We start from the raw sequence: 15,667 nt of genomic DNA, 5'->3' as shown, positions 1-15,667 counted from the left end.
AGCAGCAGTGATCCCCTTGAAAGCAAAGTCCACATTCAGCATGACCTTTTAATTCTTTTCAAGAGGCGTATAAATTTACAAAATGATAGGATTATGTGAACATTCTTTTAAAATTATTGAATTATTAAGAATTTTTTAGGCTGGGCAGGGTGGCTCATACCTATAATTCCAGCACTTTGGGAGGCCGAGGTGGGTGGATAATTTGAGGTCAGGAGTTCGAGACCAGCCTGGCCAACATGGTGAAACCCTGCCTCTACTAAAAATACAAAAATTAGCCAGGCATGATGGCGGGTGCCTGTAGTCCCAGCTACTGGGGAGACTGAGGCAGGAAAATCGCTTGAACACAGGAGGCGGAGCTTGCAGTGAGCCGAGATTGTGCCAGTGCGCTCCAGACTGGGCGACAGAGCAAGACTCTGTCTCAAAAAAAACCAAAAAAAACCACTTTTTGAGTGGAGGGAGGAGAGTAAGGGTTGAAAAACTAACTGTTGGGTACTCTGCTTACTACAGAAGACTCTACTTACTACAGAAGACTCTACAGAAGACGATATGCCCATGTAACAAACCTGCACATCTACTCCGTGAATCTAAAATAAAAATTGAAATTTTTTTTTACATGATTTTTTAGGCCAGACACATTGGCTCAAGCCTGTAATCCCAGCACTCTGGGAGGCCAAGAGGAATGGATCACTTGAGCCCAGGAGTTGGAGACCAGCCTGGGGCAACATGGCAAATCCCCATCTCCACAAAAAATACAAAAATTAGCCAGTTGTGGTGGTGTGTGCCTGTAGTCCCAGCTACTCAGGAAGCTGAGGTGGGAGAATCGCTTGTGCCCAGGGTGGTTGAGACTGCAGTGAGCCAAGATTGCACCACTGCACTTTAGCCTGGACGACAGAGTGAGACTGTCTCAAAACAAAACAAAACAAAACAAAATGTTGTAGTAATTTAACATGTCTTTGGAAAAATGTGGTATTGAATCTTCTACAGTTTGTTACATATTTGATCGCTATGCACTCCTGCTAACTCATGTAGGGATATGTGATACAATTGGAAGAGATGATGAAACCATCTTTGGGCATTGAAAGACTAAAGCAAATGAAGTTAAGAACGGAAGACTCATCATTAACTGAACTCTGAAAGAGATAACCAGAAAACAGTAGGACACCAGAGTGATTAGTTCTTGACCTGGAGTGTTCTTACTTCTGAGAGGATGAAGAAGAACAAATTTGAAGGCTTAAGGCTTAAAGAAGCCTTTAAATTGACTATGGAGAAAGGGAGAATAATGCTCAGAAAAACGACCTCACCGGTACACAGTAAGACAAAAGTAAATTAGGAAAAAATAATGTCTGGGGGATAGTAGATGTTCAGTATTTGTTTACTGGTGAATGGATGAGCCATTAGCAGTGAATTATGAATATGCTTGAGGTTTCTCATGAGCCACCTGAGAAACGATTAATAAATGAGAACTTTTTATAACCCACACCCAGAGTATATAGATGATAATGGTGAGCGGGAAGTTGGGAAAAAGTTTAAAAGAGGACAGGCTATTGATATTTTTGGGTAGACAGAAGAAGAAAAGATCACCTCCTATTTGGCTTTTCACTACAATCAATTAAAAAGAAGACAGGGCAAGGAGAGAGGGCATGTTAGCTAGTTTCAAATATTCGAAGGGATTTCTTCTAAAGGAGGTATTGAACATACGTTGCCTGATTCCAGAGGAATCAGGGGAGGAAGGAAACACCACATGTTCAGCCAAATTAGCCAAGTAAACCTGCTCTCAGGTGCAGCCAGACCCCCCTGCCTTTAGATTCTAGGAAAATAGTAAAGAAGACCAAGAACAAGACCTCCGTGTATCCTTTTACTACAAGTGACTGTAAATCAACTATAAAATTAGCCATGTTTGTAAATTAAAGTTAAAATTTTGGCCTAATAATTTATAATACATCTGTTTGTCCTTTATAGGAGTGATTCTAACTAAAGCCCAGATTTCAGAGCTGGCATTTCCTATTACAGCAACTCAGAAGATAGCTCTAAATGCTCACAGTTCTCTGAAGAGTATTTTCTCTTCTCTTCCCAACATCGTATATACTGGCTGCGCAAAATGTGGATTGGAACTAGAAACAGATGAGAACAGGATCTATAAACAGTGTTTTAGCTGCTTGCCATTTACTATGAAGAAAATACACTATAGGTAAGGCAACTAAGCAAGCCAATTTGATGGAAAATAATTATTATAGATCTGGAAAAATTAGTCTGTAAACCCTTACTTTCTAAAAAGAATTAACTAGAGCTAGTCGAAGAGAATAAAATTTTCCCTGAGTGATAGATAGCTATTTATGGAAGCAAAAATTTCCCAGGAATCATTACAGGAATTTCTTAAAGCAGTAATTGGGAGATTTTATTGTCTTCAAACAGCTGTACCAAAGAAACATTTTCCTTGGTTTACTTTTTAACCAAAATCTAAATGGCTCATAAATAACTCATTTTCCTACCTTAACATATAATTAGAATTTAAAGGCTAAAAGTACCATATGATCTCACCTCTGAGTTGTTGTGGAAACTGGTAAGACATTTAACCTATTTTCGCACCTTTACCTTAGAAATTGAAGCTAGCAAATAAATGTTGTATGGTACAACTGCTAACCAACTCAGTGAAAAACACATTGTTTTTCGAATAATAAGTAGTCAAAAGCTCAGATATTTTTCTTTTTACCATATAAATTACATGTGTTTACAAAATAGCACTCAGTGTTTTATGCTCCTTCTAATTATTTCTAAATATTGCAGTATCTAAAAACTAAATGCAGATATATTCCACATGTTATCATGGCATACTTCAAGAAAAGTTATAGAAGCTTAATTTGTAAACCTTATTTCTCTTTACAGATATTATGTTTGTTATAAATAAGTGAATGAATTTTGCTATTACTGTGTTGCTTTTGTGGAAAAGAAGATTGAATTAGGATGCACGGTAGGCTGGGTGTGGTGGCTCACACCTGTAATCCCAGCACTTTGGGAGGCCATGGTGGATGGATTGCTTGAGCCCAGGGGTTCAAGACCAGCCTGGGAAACATAGGGAAACCCCATCTCTACCACACACACAAAAAAAGGGCATGGTGACATAGGCCTGTAGTCCCAGCTACTTGGGAGGCTGAGGTAGGAGGACTGTTTGAGCCCAGGAGATTGATTGTTACAGTGAGCTATGTTTGCACCACTGCACTCCAGCTTGGGCAACGGAGTGAGACCCTGTCTCAAAATCAAAACAAAAAATGCATGGGATGTTACAAACAACATTGATTTATTGATAGTTAAGGCCCCTAAAAAGTACATATAGGTGACTTATTTATATCATTCCAAATGTGTCTATTCAATATAAGCATTTATTAGACAAAAATGTTGCTCAGTACTATTCCTTATGGGGAGAAGGGCCTTTGATTCTTTAGTTTACAAAATGACTGTTCAAGAGAAGGACTTCGCAGATCGGTATCACCTGATTATGGCATAACTAGTATGAGGTATGTAAGATCTCTTCCTAAACTATACCACATTAAAGATGTAGTGCTAGTTTGTTGTCTTGGTGGAATGTTGAATGGTCATGTTAAGGCAATAATTATTATTTTTTATTTATTTGAAAGCCTTTTTTTAATTTTTTAATTTTTTTTTTTGAAACAGAGTTTTGCTGTTGTTGCCCAGGCTGGAGTGCAGTGGTATGATCTCAGCTCACTGCAACTTCTGTCTGCCAGGTTCTTCTGTCTCAGCCTCCCGAGTAGCTGGGATTACAGGCATGTGCCACCACACCCAGCTAATTTTGTATTTTTATAGAGACAGGGTTTCTCCATGTTGGTCAGGCTGGTCTTGAACTCCCGACCTCAGGTAATCCACCTGCCTTGCCCTCCCAAAGTGCTGGAATTACAGGCATGAGCCACCACGCCCAGCCTAAAAGCCTTTAAATTGTTTAGTCTAGATTATGTGGTTTCCTTGAAAAGAAAATATTGAAATTAACAAACTGCCTTCAAGGTATCAAGTATGTGACTCCAAAATCATCTACATGAATCAATCAGCAAACTGAGTAAGAGAAAACTCTCAATGATTATTTATTAAGACTCAGTCAAATATTTATTAGGAATCCACGTATGTTCACATATCACATATGTACTATGGATGTTATACTGGTTGATCTAAGTAGACTTTTTGTGCCCAAGAAGCTTGGTAGTCCGTTTAAGAAACACTTAATCGGCTGGGCGCGGTGGCTCACGCCTGTAATCCCAGCACTCTGGGAGGCCAAAGCAACGGGATCACGAGGTCAGGAGATCGAGACCATCCTGGCTAATACGGTGAAACCCTGTCTCTACTAAAAATACAAAAAATTTAGCCGGGCTTGGTGGTGGGCACCTGTAGTCCCAGTTACTCAAGAGGCTGAGGCAGGAGAATGGCATGATCCTAGGAGGTGGAGCTTGCCATGAGCCACGATCACACCACTGCACTCCAGCCTGGGCGACAGAGCGACACTCCGTCTCAAAAAAAAAAAAAAAAAGAACATTTAACGAACATTTGTGTGACATAACAGTCCCAAACTGTGAGTAGGTTGGTCATATTTTACATTGGTTGTAACTTGGAGCTGATTTTCCAATGGAAGCAACATTAGATATTGCGTTGGAGTCTCATACGAGGCCACAGACATTTATTAAATTTACATGTAGATAGCATAATTCCTGCTCTTCAAGATATCATAAAACTCAAATACCATTTTTAACAATGTTTCTACAGAATATTCAGATTTACAGTTTTGGAATACAAGAAATACATTTATTTTTCTGTACTAGAAGCCGGAAAACCCAGCAGGTCAAACCACAATTAAGGCTCCTATTTAGGCAGCACTAGGAAACGTTTGGGTCTCTCAAGAGGTTGTAGCCAAGGTGCAGGCCGGGGCTGCAGTCATCTGAAGGCTTGACTGGAGTTGGAGGATTCATTTCCAAAGTGGCTCATTCATATGGCTGGCAAGTTGAGTTCCTCTTCACTTGGGTCTCCACAGGCTTCCTGAATGTTCTCACAAAGTGGCAGCTCATTTCCCCAGAGCAGGAAAGGCAAGAAAGAGAGTTCTAGGTAGAAGCCAGCCTTTTTGTGACCTAGACTCAGAAATCATGTGGCATTACTTCCACCAAATTCTGTTCATCAGAAGTGAGTTTAGCTGCACATTGGAGAGTGGATTAGAATGAAGCTAGTGCAGAGAAGAGGTAAGAGGCTGTTGCCTTATTTTGGAGGAGAGATGATGGTGGCTTGACTAGAGAGGAGGTGGTGGGAATAAAAAGAAGTGGACAGATTTGAGAATGGTTGGAAAATAGTTTGCAAGATGTAGTGATTGGTAGGTAAAGAGAGAGCACAGGTACATTACACATCATTGACAGTTGGGTGAACAATAAGATTATTTATTAAAACAAGTAACCTTGGGAAAATGTTGATCGTATTGAGCTTGAGTTCCTGAGAGGTAGCAAGTTGGAAAGTGGTTAGATGTACAGAAATGCAATTTGCAAGAGAATTCTGGGCTAGGCTTATGAGGTTATATGTGGTGATTGAACTCTTCCTTGGTTTCCGCACTCTGTTTTGTTTTTCCTTCTTAATCTTCAGTTATTACCTCTCCTAATGAATTACTCTTACCAGCCTATAAACACACTCCTGTATTTCTCGTATTAAAAAAACAAACAAAATCATCCACTAACGTTACATCTCCCTCTTATCCCTTCGTTTTTCTATTCTGTTTTATACCCAGCCAAACTTTGTTAAAGAGTTGTAAATATATTCTCTCTCCCCATTATGTCTTCAGTTTCACTCCAGTTATTCCATTCTACTCCCACCATGCTGCAGAAGCTGCTTTTGTCAGAGTTACACTTTTGATGTTGCCTGAGGCATGGATACTTCTTTCCTCGCTCTAACTGCTCTCAGTTATATTCGGCATGTCAGGCTACTTCCTCCTTCTTGAAATAGCCTCCTCCTGGCTTTCTAACCTGTCTCTCAGGCCCTTCCTTCTCAGCCTCTTCTACCCCCTCTTTAAATGCTGGGGTTAATCTTGAGCTCTCGTCTGTGTCCTTCCTCTTATTCTTTCTGTACATTCTGCCTGGATGATCATAGCTGTTTTCATATTTGTACTTACATCTTTACCCTGATTTTCTCCTCCAGGCTCCAGTAGTTAGTATCAAATCCTTTGCTTGACGTCCATCTCACATGTAAACATACCCACAATAGACTGTTGTTTTTCCTAACCATACTCAAATCTAGTTCTCTTCATTTTTATACTTTCTGGAAAATGACACACCATCTACCCAATTATTTAAGCTGGAAACCTGGGCACAATCGTTGAATCATTTTCTCTTCCCTACCTCCCCTATCTAATCTATTAGCAAGTCCTAGGAATTTTCATTCAGAACTACATCACAAATTCATCCACTTTTTTCCATCTCCACTGCTAACATCTTAGTCCAGTGTATCTCAGCAGGGGCGTTGTTGACATTTTACGCAGGACAGTTTCTCATTATGTACCATATCCCACACACTGCGGGCATGTGGCATCCCTGTTTACCTTCCCCTAGCTGAACCTCAGTTACTGTGAAACCAAAATGGAAAGTCAGTGCCTGCTCGTCTGGAATCACTCAGGCCTCAGCTAAGTCACTACTACCTGTTGCACAAACCAGCACACCAGCAGTCTCTTGGTGGAGCTCCTGCTGGCCTTGCCTCCTCCCCTTTATTCTCCACCTGTTGGCAGCGTGATTACCCCTTGCTTCACCCATCAGTCGTCTCCTTATGCTTGTTGCCTCTGCAGTCTCATCTGCTGCCACTCCCCTGTCATCCAGCACTCTAGCCACGTGGCCTTCTTTCAGTTCTTCAGACATTTTGATTTTTCTCCTTAGGATGTTCTCGAATTTCTTCCCTCAGTCTGACTCCACAAGGCTGGTTTCTTTATGTCTTAGATTAAATGCTGCTTTATCAGAGAGGCCTTTCCTAACCACCCTTCTTTATTTTCTGTTATAGTAGCCTGGGTGTGCTTATTGTAATTTGTAGTTGCATACTGTCTTTTCTAAAAAAACATTTTTACTGAAGTAAAATTCATATACAGCAAATTAATCTTCTGAAATGTACAGTTCAATGGCTTTAGTATATTCCCAGGGCTGTGTAACTATCACCACAACCAGTTAGGACATTTTCATCACCCAGCCCTATACAAAGCCTCATACTCATTAGCAGTCACTCTCCTCCCCATGCCCCTCAACCCATGGCAACTACGAATCTGCTTTCTGTCTCTATAGATTTGCCTGTTCTAGATATTTTATATAAATATTATATAATATGTGATCTTTTGTGACTGGCTTCATTTAGCATGATGTTTTCAAGGTCCATCCATGTTGTAGCATGTATCAGTACTTCATTCCTTTTTATTGCAAAATAATATTGCATTGTATGCATATACCACATTTTGTTTATCCGTTCATCAGTTGATGGACAATTGGATTGTTCCTACTCTTTGGCTATTATGAATGATGCTGCTGTGAACATTTGTGTACAAGTTTTTGCGTGGATATGTGTGTTCATTTCTCTTGGGTATATATCTAGGAGTGGTGAATTGCTGGGTCATATGGTAACTGTCTGTTTAACCTTTTGAGGAACTGCCAGACTGTTCTCCAAAATTGCTGCACGATTTTACATTCTCACCAGCAATCTGAGGTTGTAATTTCCCCATATCCTTGCCGGTACTTCTTATTCTGTTTTCCTTTTTGTTGCATGTGCTTTTGGGTCATATCTGAGAAAGGTGTCATTTCTAAGCCAGGGTTATGGAGATTTGCTCCCATATTTTCTTCTAAGAGTTTAGTAGTTTTAGCTCTTATATTTAGGTTTATTATCTACTTTGAGTTAAATTTTGTGTATGGGATAAGGAAGGGGTCTAATTTTATTCTTTTGCATGTGGGTGTCTAGTTGTCGCAGCATGAATTTTTGAAAAGCCTATTCCATCTCTGTTTAGTCGTCTTGGCACCACTGTTGAAAAGCTTATTTTCTTTTTTTTTTTCTTTTTGTAGAGGTGAGGTCTTGTGTTGCCCAGGCTGGTCTCAAACTCCTGGCCTCAAGCAGTCCTCCTCACCTTGGCATCCCAAAGCACTGGGATTACAGGCATGAGTCACCACGCTTGCTTAATTTCTTCCTATCCCACTACAGTTTTATGTTCCTGAGTGAAGGAACCAGATTTGTCTTGTTCACTAGTGGGTACCCAGCACTTACCACAGTCCATGATAGATGCTCAGTTTGTATTTGCTGAAATAAATAATGGAGGGACAGAGGCTGAGGAAAGAGTGTAGAGTGAAAAGAGGAAGGAACGCAGAATCATCATGTGAATAAAGGGGGATGTGGGTTTTTAGGGAGAAAATCAGTAGTTATGTTTTAGCTCTGTTACATTAAATTCCCCCACTAATGAGCCTGTTTCTGAATTCTATTCTCAATTTATTTTTAAAAAATTAACGTAGTTATAAAATAGGTACCACAGGCCATGGTTAAAATGCACACTACATAGGAGGTTACAAAACAGAGAGTAAAAGTCTCCTTCACCATCCAACCCTCTCCCACCAGTGCTGCTTCCATGCTGGTGAGAAGGTTTTTTGTATGTCCTTCCAGTGATTTGTTATGTTCATCCCAGCACATGTGTATCCCTTTCTTTAGAAGCTTGTGGACAGAAGAATATTGTTCATATTGTTGTTCCTTAGAGTCTATCCTGGTGCTCCTTCCCTAATAGCACTTGTAAATATTCTTCATTCTTTTTATCAGCCACATAGCATTAAGATGTAGGATGCACTGAAAATTGTTAATCCAGTTCCCTGTTTATTGATATGCAAAACAGTTTATTTCTGATAGGGAAGAATTCAGTTGAAAGAAAAAAATTGAAATTGTGATTGTGAAATATGTGATTATTATTTTTAATTTCATTTCTAAAAATAATTTATAAAACAGTTTAATATATTTTATATTAGTATCTGAAATTTAAAAATGGATATAGAATAGATAAAATGTATTAATTTATCATTTGAAGCGCTTGGGGAAAAAAAAAACCTTTTTTTGTTTCTAGGATGTCACAGAACATCCTAGAGTTGTTTTAGGAATTAAAATTAATCCTGCATAAAAACCAAGTGCTTTTTGGAATTATTTTTCATTTAAGCATTTCTTTTATTTGAAAATCTTTTTGAAGGTTGTGTGTTGTTTACTCTTTTGTAGGCCAGCCTTAATGACTGTAGTTGATGGAAGACATGATGTTTGCATCCGTGTAGAATCAAAGCTGATAGAGAAGATTCTTCTCAACATTTCTGCAGACTGCCTCAACAGAGTGATAGGTAATATATCAGTGTGCCATCAAGCAGTTGTTATACTCAGGAGTATAAATGGTATTTCAGAACAGAAAGAGCACTGTACTTTAAATTAAGAGCTTTTCTGTCCATATAAAAGCAGAAGGATAATTTAGCTTAAGTGAAATATAAGCCTATGTAAGTTAGAAGGTTGACTTGCTTTACACCTGTTAGTACATGAATGGTGGGAGGCACCTAATTTCTTCTTAACCTAATTTCCAGTTGGTAAGCAAAAACTATTTTACTTAACTCTAGTTTTATAAGAGTGAAGTCAGTGAGTGTGTGACACAATATATATGAAGATAGTCCACTGTCAGTGGCATGGATTTGCAAGATCTTCAACCGTGATGTCTTAGTCATCAGTGGCTAAGAATAAAGCAAAGACAATATATCTGTCAGGTATTCAAACTCCATTCCTGTTCTCATTAGCCTCAGATCCTCTAAGCTGATGAGCTAATCTGGTTCTGTGATTGCTTTATCTTTTAATAGCAGATTGTTTTTTGTGTTCTTTTTTAGTTGGGGGTGTCTAGTAATTTTTGGTTGAATGCTGAACATTGCATATATTAAGTAGAACAATATAAACTGAGGTAAATAGTATTTGTACCTGGAAATAGGCATGCCTCTTTTGGTCCTTTACTGGAGGTGAGGGGTGAGCAGGATGGTCAGTCTTGTCATATGTTGAGTTGGATTCAGGTTTTGTTGTTTCTCTGGTTACCTTCAGGTCACCACTGGTTTCGAATTATCTTGTGCTTATGGTGGGAGGTGGTTCCCCAGTATTCCTGCTCCACCATCAACTTAGCCCTCCACTCTGCACTTGGGCCTCAGAGAAAGTTTCTCTCCATGTTCTTGCACCTCCCCAAGTTGCACAAACTTTTGTTGGTTGTTACTTGGTGCATCCTAACCTGGTGGGCAGAAGCACGATTGTTCCTCTTTGATTCTGGTCCAGCCCCAGTCTTATACAGGATCTTGCATATGGTGCTTTCTTGGTAGCCCTGTCCCTTATGTGGCTGTGCCAGTGGCAGCCGAGCTCTGTCTTGTGTCTTTGGTGGGTCTTGTGTGGTCCTGGCCCTGCCCCAGCAGTAGGGGACCACTAATGGTCTTGACCCAGGCTGGTTTTTCAGTCCTCCCTCAGGATGGAGGGATTTTTTTTTTCTTTTTTCTTTCCCGCATCTGTGCTGGTTCCTCACCTGTACCCTGGGGCAACAGGATTTGGTGTCCTTCTTCCAGCAGTTGAAGGCTTTTGTTCCTTAAAAGGGAGGCCAGATAGTGCTTTGTGTTTTGTAGTTGGAAGCTTTCTTTGATGTCTTGCCCTGCCCCCAGTCTTGTGAGCACCTGGTGGAGGTGAGACTTACCATGTGGAGGAGCCTGTGAGGATGCAGACGTTCCTTATGTTGGTGACACTGGCAATTCATTGGCTTTTTGCAATTAATTTATTAATAAAAATCACATTCTTCTTTCCTGCCTATATGGAGGACTTGTCTTCTTCCCGAGGCCTGCCCCAAGGGAACCTGTGCTCCTGTTCCATCTCCCTGGAGGCACCTGTCTCCTTATGTTTCAGTCTTTTTTGCTGTTTTACAACCTTGGTTCTCATGTGTATTCAAGAAAATGATGATTTTATATTTATTCAGCTTTTTCCAGTAACTGTTAGGGTGGGAGCCCCACTCTTTCCAGCTTTCTACATCCTAATTAGAAGCATCTCTTCTTTTTTCCCCCATTTTCTGTATTTCATTTTTATTCTTTTGACTATTTTCATTCCTTTTATTAATGTTACTTATATATTTTCAGTGTTACCTCTTCTTTTTTTTGTTTGTTTGAGACGGAGTTTCACTCTTGTTGCCTAGGCTGGAGTGCTACGGCACAATCTCGGTTCACCGTAACCTCTGCCTCCTGGGTTCAAACAAGTCTCCTGCCTCAGTTTCCCAAGTAGCTGGGATTACAGGCATGCACCACCATGCCTGGCTAATTTTGTATTTTTAGTAGAGACATGGTTTCTCCATGTTAGTCAGGCTGGTCTCAAACTCCCAACCTCAGGTGATCCGCCTGCCTCAGCCTCCCAAAGTGCTGGGATTACAGGCGTGAGCCGCCGTGTCCGGCCTCTCTCTTCTTCTTTGCATAATGTAAATTAGTCTTTATCTCTTAGAGAAGCATTATTCTCATATCACATATACTTCAGTGTTTTGTACATTCTTGAGACAATTAAAGTTGTACTTCTTGGCATTATAGATTGTGATCATAAGTGAAAATGTCATTGGTTATAAAGTGATCATCAGACCATCCAGATTATTATTAATATTGGTTATTTTTTAGTTTATCACAGTGAAAATACAAATTTAAAAGTTATTGTAGAGAATTATCATACCCCCCAAAATATGTCATTGGTCCTCCAGGACTCTGTAGCCCCCATTCAAGAAAGACTGTGATAATTGTCAGGGGGTTAGTATGGTCTGAGCATGGTCGATGGTGCTTTGTCATTCTGGTGTTGAACAAACCTACCAAGTGTCTTGATTAGATGTCCTAAAAAAGTGAGAGGAAGAGTATAGGACAAATGCAAAATAAAATAACACATTTAGCTATAATTTTAGTATTTTTTATTATTGAGATTCAATATTTCTTAAGTGACCAATTCAAGATTCTTTTATATAAAAAATAAATGTATGCATAAGTAACTTGATCAGAACTGTGAACTGGATAAGAGCACTCTTCTGATGTACTGTAGCATAACCAGAACTACTGTCGTGACATCTGAACGGTGTGTTATCTGGGCCTGTTTCTTGTGTCAGCGGGATCACATGCTGTCACTCTGGAGTGCCTCAATAGCTTGTAACTAGAAAGAGAAGGTGTAGGAAGAGTAGTTTACTTATTTATTTATTTAGAGACAGAGTCTTGTTCTGTTGCCCAGGCTGGAGTGCAGTGGCACAATCTTGGCTCACTGCAACCTCTACCTCCCAGGTTCAAACAAATGTCCTGCCTCAGCCTCCTGAGTAGCTGGGATTACAGGCATGTGCCACCACTCCCGGCTAATTTTTGTATTTTTAGTAGAGACAGGGTTTTACTGTGTTGGCCAGGCATGTGTCGAACTCCTGACCTCAAGTGATCCTGCCATGTCTGCCTCCCAAAGTGCTAGGATTACAGGTGTGAGCCACCGCTACTGGGCGTGAAGAGAAATTTAAAATGGATTTGAAACTTGAGGAACCAAGAGAAACAATGAAACCCCTCAGTGTGTTTGCTCCTGTCAAGCTAGCAGCGATCTTGAGAGCTCTTTGCTTTCATCTTCTGCAGTTCCTTCCTCAGAGATCACCTATGGGATGGTCGTGGCAGACCTGTTCCACTCCTTGTTGGCAGTCAGTGCAGAACCTTGTGTATTGAAGATTCAGAGCCTTTTTGTGTCAGATGAAAACAGCTATCCATTACAACAAGATTTCTCCCTCCTGGATTTTTATCCTGACATTGTAAAGCATGGAGCCGATGCCCTTCTCTGAGGCCGGAGGAAGAAATTGCAGACATTTCAAGGAAGAAGTACTGAAATGATTTGTCTTTTGAAATAAATGAATGACAGGACTTTTGCTTTGGATTTTTTATTAAATATATTTTACGAAGAGAATTGCAGTAGATATATAAATTAAAACTTTTTTCTAAGAAAATCCTGTGAGGTTTAAAAAGATTGTTTTTGTTTTTTTGTTTCTTCCTTTCTTCTGGAGAAATGATCTACCAGTCAAGGCAATATGTAGCCGATCCCTGGGAATTAAAGGTTTGCCCATTTGTTCACTGTGTTTAGTCCCTGCTGCCTTCCAGGCATTGTACTAAGTATGGGGAACTACATGGAAAACAGTCCCTCAGAAACTGCTGCAGTGCTTTTGCTTATCCCTACCTAAAAAACCGTCAATGTGAAATCATTTCCTTGGTTATAACTATACATGATAATGGATTAGTTTATATAAACCTATGTTTAGACAAGTTCAAAACAAGCATGTCTTTCTATAAAAAGCTTTGAAAATGAAGGAAATGAGATCATGTTTCAATTTATTAAAGCGGGGAAGAGCGTTCTGTGGTTAGTTCGTGTCTAGGATTTGAGTGCCTTACTGAATGTATTTACCAGCAAACATGTAGCAATCGGTTCTCTCATTGTGATGGTAGAAGCTCATGTAAAATGGTAGTCATTAATGAGGAAGTATGAAGTGGTACTTATTCTGTAAGTTCAGAGTATGCCAAGTGTTAATATATGATCATATTGCCTGAAAATAAATTTATGATGATATGAACAAGCTTATTTTACTCTGTGTATGTTTTTAAAAATTCCTTTGGTTCAGAGGTGGTAATTGTTTTTTAACTTGGCTTCCCTAAGAATGAACCACAAGAGTTTTGTGATTCTTTCAAAAATAATGTGCAAAAATGCCTTAATGCATGTTTCTGTGGAGAAGGATCTATAGCTTTCAACAAATCGTCAGAGGGTTCTGTGACCAAGAAAGGTAAGATACAAGGCTTTAACTGATGAGTTTCTTTGTGGGGAAGATAAGGGAATTAGAGCAAATGGTTACCCAAGTTTTGTCTGGCAGCTAATAAGGTGGGTACAGAAAGAATTGACCCCATTTTGTCTCCAGAGACTGGAATTCAAACAAAATCTTGGCTCCCTTCAATGATTCATTGAATGGGTGATTAAACTTGAGCCTGTAGTTGATGCCTTCCAATCTGTGCTCTCTTAACTATAACCACACTAGGCAGATATTTGGAATTCTGATATAAAATCTGCCCAGTCAATATAGGCCAACCAAGAGAGCTGTTCTCGTAAGTGGGCCCTTCCCCACTTTGACCTCAAGTGGGGACCTAATCCCTACATCAACCAGAACATAATCCCCAGGAATAGATGGCTCTTCACATCCTGCTGGGAAGAAATCTTTAAACCATTTCAGGTGAGACAACAGATCACACCAACATCTCTTCACAGTTGTTGGTATGTATTTCATGAATTAACACATATTTCCAGGAGCCCTTATTTAGGTTGGACTGTTTCCTCCAGTCTTGAGGAATCTGAGCTATCTGCAGAAGTTATGAGCCATTTAATTGGGATCAGGATCAGTCCATTGCTCCTGCTGTGGTCTGAATGTGTCACCCCAGAATTCTTACGTTGAAACCTCATCTCTGATGGCATTCAGAAGTGGGGCATCTGGGAGGTGATTAGGTCACGAGGGCTCTGCCCTTGTGAATGGGATCAGTGCCCTTACAGAAGTGGCCCAAGGGAGCTTCTTTGTCCCGTTTTGTCACATGTGAGGATACAGCCAGAAGGTGTCATCTTTGAAGCAGAGAGCAGGTCCTCACTAGACTCTCAATCTTCCGGCACCTTGATCATCCCAGCCTTCAAACTGTGAACAATAAGTTTCTGTTACTTGTAAATTGCCCAGTTTGTTACTTTGTTACAGCACCCAGAACGGACTAAGACACCTCCTGTGTGTATTCCTTACCTGAGATGACAAGTACGTGTCTTTAACCTACTCTGTTATGTTTTCATAAAACTCAGTGGCATAGCCAAAGAATATCATCCAGCAGTCCCATATCTGGCAGTCTCATGGTGGGCATTTTAGGGAGACTTCATTCTTCATCTCCTGATAGTTCAGCTTGCAGGGACAGCTCTCTTATTTTTTTTTTTTTTTTTTTTTTTTTTTTTTTTTTTTTTTTGAGACGGAGTCTCGCTCTGTCGCCCAGGCTGGAGTGCAGTGGCGCGATCTCGGCTCACTGCAAGCTCCGCCTCCTGGGTTTACGCCATTCTCCTGCCTCAGCCTCCTGAGTAGCTGGGACTACAGGCGCCCGCCACCGCGCCCGGCTAATTTTTTGTATTTTTAGTAGAGACGGGGTTTCACCGTGGTCTCGATCTCCTGACCTTGTGATCCGCCCGCCTCGGCCTCCCAAAGTGCTGGGATTACAGGCGTGAGCCACCGCGCCCGGCCAGCTCTCTTATTTTCAGAGAACCATTTTTACTTGTTAGTCACTTAGTTTCCCCAAAGGTATCCTTTTTCTAACAGCATTAGAGGCATTCACCTTTCTCCCCACTAGTAAGGTCTGTGCTAAGTCTCATTTTACATCTTTTTTTTTTTTTTTTTTTTTTTGCCGGGGGGAAAGGGGGTCTGATATCAAATGAGTTGACAACATTGGGTGCATGATCCACCCTACGGACGTTTGCTGAATGTCTACCATGTGCCAGGCACTGGGAATACAAAGACACGAAGGTCTGCCTTCTGTAAGTTCACAAGCAAGCTGGTGAAGAAATATTTAAACAAAATTATATCAGCGCCAGGATTAAATCT

General features: G+C 40.3%; 1 protein-coding gene across 8 annotated transcripts in view; it reads left to right on the top strand.

Moving 5' to 3' along the window:
* Nucleotides 1–13,633, top strand: part of SHLD2 (shieldin complex subunit 2) — an 87,500-nt gene extending 73,867 nt beyond the window's left edge. For all 8 annotated transcript variants that reach the window (XM_050803837.1, XM_050803834.1, XM_050803832.1 and 5 more), the window contains 3 exons: nt 1,960–2,188; nt 9,244–9,359; nt 12,651–13,633. In XM_050803837.1, coding sequence (XP_050659794.1) covers nt 1,960–2,188; nt 9,244–9,359; nt 12,651–12,850 — 545 coding nt within the window. In that variant the 3' untranslated portion in view covers nt 12,851–13,633. The remainder of the gene's footprint in view (nt 1–1,959; nt 2,189–9,243; nt 9,360–12,650) is intronic.
* Nucleotides 13,634–15,667: the final 2,034 nt, after the last annotated feature.

The sequence above is a fragment of the Macaca thibetana genome, chromosome 9 (genome assembly GCF_024542745.1).
Source record: "Macaca thibetana thibetana isolate TM-01 chromosome 9, ASM2454274v1, whole genome shotgun sequence".
NCBI classification, from domain to species: domain Eukaryota; kingdom Metazoa; phylum Chordata; class Mammalia; order Primates; family Cercopithecidae; genus Macaca; species Macaca thibetana.
This window is presented reverse-complemented; position numbering and strand designations above follow the sequence as displayed.